The 5432-nt window shown below is 41.0% G+C and overlaps 1 protein-coding gene across 6 annotated transcripts in view; it reads left to right on the forward strand.

Annotated features, from left to right (window-relative positions):
- LOC108281831 (X-linked inhibitor of apoptosis) overlaps window positions 1–5087 on the forward strand; it is a 42042-nt gene extending 36955 nt beyond the window's left edge. For 5 of the 6 annotated variants that reach the window (XM_017497535.2, XM_037727494.1, XM_017497537.2 and 2 more), the window contains one exon: window positions 4422–5087. In XM_017497535.2, coding sequence (XP_017353024.1) covers window positions 4422–4615 — 194 coding nt within the window. In that variant the 3' untranslated portion in view covers window positions 4616–5087. The remainder of the gene's footprint in view (window positions 1–4421) is intronic. The other variant, XM_017497536.2, reaches the window with a different exon arrangement.
- The last annotated feature ends 345 nt before the right edge of the window (window positions 5088–5432 follow it).

Consider the following 5432-nt stretch of genomic DNA (forward strand, 5'->3'; position numbering starts at 1 on the left):
TAAAAAATTGTGATAAAGTATACATACAATTTACCATATTAACCATTTTTAGTGTATGGTTCAGTAGTGTTAAGTACATTTACATTGTTGCACTCTCAACCTCTAGAATTCTTCATCTTGCAAAACCAAAACTCTACATTCATTAAACAGCCAGGCATGGTGGCATACACCCATAGTTCCAGCTACTCGGGGGGCTGAGGCAGGAGGGTTGCTTAAGACCAGGAGTTCAAGGCTGCAGTGAGCTATGATTGCATCACTGCTCTCCAGCCTGGGACACAGAGCAAGACCCCATCTTTAAAAAATAATAATAATAGGCTTGGTGCGGTGGCTCATTATAGAATCCCAGCACTTTGGGAGGTCAAGGCGGGCGGATTACGACGTCAGATCAACTAACTGGCTAATAGGATGAAACCCCGTCTCTACTAAAAATACAAAACATTAGCCAGGAGTGGTGGTGGGCACCTGTAGTCCCAGCTACTTGGGAGGCAGAGGCAGGAAAATCACTTGAACCGGGGAGGCGAAGATTGCAGTGAGCCGAGATCGCACCACTGCACTCCAGCCTGGGTGACAGAGTGAGACTCCTTCTCAAAAATAAATAAATAAATGAAAATAAAAATAAAATAATAACAAAAACATGTTCATTAAACAGCTCTCCATTTCCTCTCTTCCCAACCCCTGGCAACTACCATTCTAATTTTTGTCTCTAAATTTGACTACTCTAGGTCTGGTCCAGTGTTGTTTTTTAACTCATTGCAGCATTGCATCTAAAAGTAATGTGGAAATTACTTGTTCTCCTTTTGATTTTTTTTGGCATGAAATACACACTTCATTCTTTTTTTGGTGTTGATGTTTTCTTATAAATCAGCATGTGGTACCATTTCTTTTTTTTCCTTTTTGAGTCAGAGTCTCTCCCTGTTGCCTAGGCTGGAGTACAATGGCATGATCTCAGCTCACTGTAACCGCCGCCTCCTGGGTTCAAGGGATTTTCCTGCCTCAGCTTCCCAAGTAGCTGGGATTACAGGCGTCCACCACCACACCTGGCTAATTCTGTATATTTTTACTAGAGACCAGTTTTCACCATGTTGGTCAGGCTAGTCTTGAACTCCTGACCTCATGATCCGCCCGCCTCGGCCTCCCAAAGTGCTGGATTACAGGTGTGAACCATTGCACCTGGCTATTTCTTATATTTTTTCCTCTGCCCTGTGTACCTTTTCTCTATCTCTATTTTTAAATTTATTTTATTTATTTATTTTTTTAAATTTCTGTATCTGTATATCTAGTCCCATTCCCCACTCTACCCCCAACTCCCTGAATCTACTTTGTGAACTTATCTTTCAAGGCTCAGCTTAGAAGTCACTTCTCTCAAGTTTTCTTCTGCACCCACAGCAGAATTAGGAGCTCCTTCTTACCTACTCCTGGTGCTGGTAGAGATATTTTTTTTTCCTTGAGACAGGGTCTTGCTCTGTCACCCAGGCTAGAGTGCAATGACAGGACCTCAGCTCACTGCAACCTCCGCCTGAGTTCTAGTGATTCTCCTGCCTCAGCCTCCTGAATAGCTGGGGTTACAGGCATGTGCCACCACACCCTGCTAAATTTTTTTGTATTTTTAGTAAAGACCAGGTTTCACCACGATGGCCAGGCTGGTCTCAGACTCTTGACCTCAAATGAGCCGCCTGCCTCAGCCTCCCAAAGGGCTTGGATTACAGGCTTGAGCCACCACGCCCGGTTGAGCTTTGTTTTTTACACTATTTTGGAACTGGTTTCTGCTCTGCCCATTAGAACAACCTTCTTGAGGGTAAGTGCTTTATCTTCTTATCTCTGACACATTCCATGTTTGGGCCTATAGTTGTTTTGTTTTTGTTTCTTTGTTTTTTGAGACAGAGTTTTGCTCTTACTGCCCAAGTTGGAGTGCAGTGGCACAATCTTGGCTCACTGCAACCTCCACCTCCCAGGTTCAAGCGATTCTCCTGCCTCAGCCTCCTGAGTAGCTGGGATTACACTTGCCACCATGCACAGCTAATTTTTTGTATTTTTAGTAGAAACAGAGTTTCATCATGTTAGCCAGGCTGGTCTCGAACTCCTGACCTCAGGTGACCCACCTGCCTCTGCCTCCCAAAGTGCTGGGATTATAGGCATGAGTCACCACACCCGGCCAAGCTTGTAGTTTTTATTATGCCCAAGAGGGTGCTTTTTAAGAAGAAAGAGATTAAATAATCCTTTCCTCTACGCCCTAGCCAGAAACCTTTCTGAAACATAGATGTGATCATATCTGTCTCTAGTTAAAAACCCTTCACTGGCTCCCAGAGCCCTCAGGATCAAGTCCAAACTCCTTTACATGGCTTGCCTAGTGTTTCATGATCAGGCGTGCTTTTGTAGCCTCATCTCATGCTATTTTCTGAAATTCTGTGCCCAAGCTTTGCCTGTGCACTTGCAGGCCACATTCTGTCTCTCTCCTTGGAGCTTGCTTATGCCATTCCCTTTGCCTAAAACACTCTTCTCCCACTTCCCTTATACCCTACAGCCTCCCTCTCCTAGTAAACTCCTAATTCGTTCTTCTGGACCTAGTTTTAGATGTAATTTCCTCCAGGAGGCCTTCATTTATGCATGCATGCACACACACGTACACACACCCTTCCTGTGCTTTTCATAACACATTGTAATTATCTTTGTCATCATACCATTTATAATTTCCTGTTTGCCTGTGTTCTTTTCTTGTCTATGAACAACTGGGGGCCTGAGGTTTATGTATTTGTTACTTGTATCCCTAGTGCCTAGAACCTAGTTAAGCGTATAGTAAATATTTGTTGAATAAACCATTGTTTCCCCAAACCTGTTTTCAGAATAGTGTTCAACAGGATGTTAAAAGGATGCCATGAAAAAGGAACCCCATAGTTAAAAAGGGAAATGCATTGTACAGTTCCAAGTGGGAACATAGACTATACTGTCCTATATTGTACTGTACTGCCCTGTCCTGGATGACAGTGGTTCTCAAATGCCAGTGTGCCCAACCCCAGAAATTTTACAGTTTTTGGGTTTTTTTTAATATATATATATTTTTTTTTGAGACGGAGTTTCGCTCTTGTTACCCAGGCTGGAGTGCAATGGCGCGATCTCAGCTCATCGCAACCTCCGCCTCCTGGGTTCATGCAATTCTCCTGCCTCAGCCTCCCGAGTAGCTGGGACTACAGGCGTGCACCACCATGCCCAGCTAATTTTTGTATTTTTAGTAGAGAGGGGGTTTCACCTTGTTGACCAGGATGGTCTCGATATATTGACCTCATGATCCGCCCGCCTCGGCCTCCCAAAGTGCTGGGATTATAGGTGTGAGCCACCGCGACCTGCCAATTTTACAGTATTTGAATGGAGCCCAGAAATCTGTTGTTTAAAAATGCACCAGGTTATTCTCATGGGAGGCCATATTTGCAAACCACTGGTACATAATGATTATAAAGATGTTAAATAAATTGTTGTGATTATAAAGATATGGTTAAAATATGTAATGCATCTGGAATAGTGCCTAGCACATACTGTTTATGCTATATTCCTGTTAACTGCTGCTGCTGTTGTCATTATTGTTATATGTGGCCATGAAACACATTTTTTGTGGCATATTAACATTTCACAAAACCTATTTTGGGAAAGGCTGAATTAAGCAAGTACTTCATTGCCACCTATATGCTGATGACATCCAGGTCTCTCTCTCTAGCCCTGACTTCTCCTGACCTCAAGATTTAACTCTTCAATTGGCTACTGGATATTTTTATATGGGTATCCGGAAAACAACTCAAAAATATCTGAAGATCCCAAACTTCTACCTCCATTTATATTTCCTAGTGGCATCACCATATCCTTGTCAGCCAAGCAGACAGTCTTGAAATCAACTTTAGTTTGTCTTTCTTCTTCAGCCTTCATATCCAATCAGTCACCAAATCCTACTTGTCTCACTTCAGAGGTGTCCTTCAAATCCATCCCTCTATTTCTGGAATTAGTTGTGACCTTTTCATATGCTGCTCCTTTTACCTAACCCTTGCTTTTCTGCCTGGCAAATTACTGTACACACTTAAACGTCACACCTCCACTTCCCTCCTCCCCTGACCCAGCCACTGCCATCCTGTAAAGCCTTCTCCAACTGGCCTGAGCAGAAGAACTTGTTCTCTTATCTTGTCCCAGTGCACTTTGTACATAATTTTATTATAGCACTTATCACTTTGTACTTTGTGCTTAACCTCCGCAGCCTCATTTTACATCCTCTCCCACTAGCATGTGAGCTATTAAAGAGCAGATGCCATTTGTGAGTCAGCCTCATATCTCCCGGCACTTGTTGGGTGCTTGGCATGTAGTAGAGGTTCAATAAATGTTTTCAATGAATTTAAACAACTAAGAAGGTCTAAAACTGGCATAATTCTTTTCTCTTTGTGCAGAGATTAGTACTGAAGAGCAGCTAAGGCGCCTGCAAGAGGAGAAGCTTTGCAAAATCTGTATGGATAGAAATATTGCTATCGTTTTTGTTCCTTGTGGACATCTAGTCACTTGTAAACAATGTGCTGAAGCAGTTGACAAATGTCCCATGTGCTACACAGTCATTACTTTCAAGCAAAAAATTTTTATGTCTTAATCTAACTCTATGGTAGGTGTGTTATGTTCTTGTTATTGCCCTGATTGAATGTGTGATTTGAACCGACTTTATGTAATCAGGATTGAATTCCATTAGCATTTGCTACCAAGTAGGAAAAAAAAATGTACGTGGCAGTATTTTAGTTGGCAATATCTTTGAATTTCTGGATTTTTTAGGTTATTAGCTGTATTATTTATCCAATTTTTTTACTGTTATTTAATTTAAACCCTAGACTAAGAAGCATCATATTATAACTGATCACAATGGGTATTCATAGTATACTGACTTAATTTCTAAGTGTAAGTGAATTAATCACCTGGATTTTTTATTCTTTTCAGATAGGCTTAACAAATGGAGCATTCTGTATATAAATGTGGAGATTACAGTTAATCTCCCCAATCACATAATTTGTTTTATGTGAAAAAGGAATAAATTGTTCCACAGTGGTGGAAAGATAGAGATTATTTTTAGAGGATTGTTGTTGTGTTTTAGGATTCTGTCCACTTTATTTTAACATTATAAGCATGTACTTATGCAAATGATTTTTTAAAGTGATTTGCCATTTTTGAAAGGGTATTTAATGATAGAATACTATCAAGCCAACATGTACTGACATGAAAAGATATCAAAGATATATTAAGTGTAAAATGCAAGTGGCAAAACACTATGTATAGTCTGAGCCAAATCAAAGTATGTATGTTTTTTACATGTATAGAACAAAAGATTTGGAAAGATATACACCAGACTGTTAAATGTGGTTTCTCTTCAGTGGGGTGGGGGAGGGACCCCAGAGGGGTTTTATAGGGGCCTTTCTTTT

This window comes from Cebus imitator, unplaced genomic scaffold (assembly GCF_001604975.1).
Source record: "Cebus imitator isolate Cc_AM_T3 unplaced genomic scaffold, Cebus_imitator-1.0 Scaffold232, whole genome shotgun sequence".
Lineage (NCBI taxonomy): Eukaryota > Metazoa > Chordata > Mammalia > Primates > Cebidae > Cebus > Cebus imitator.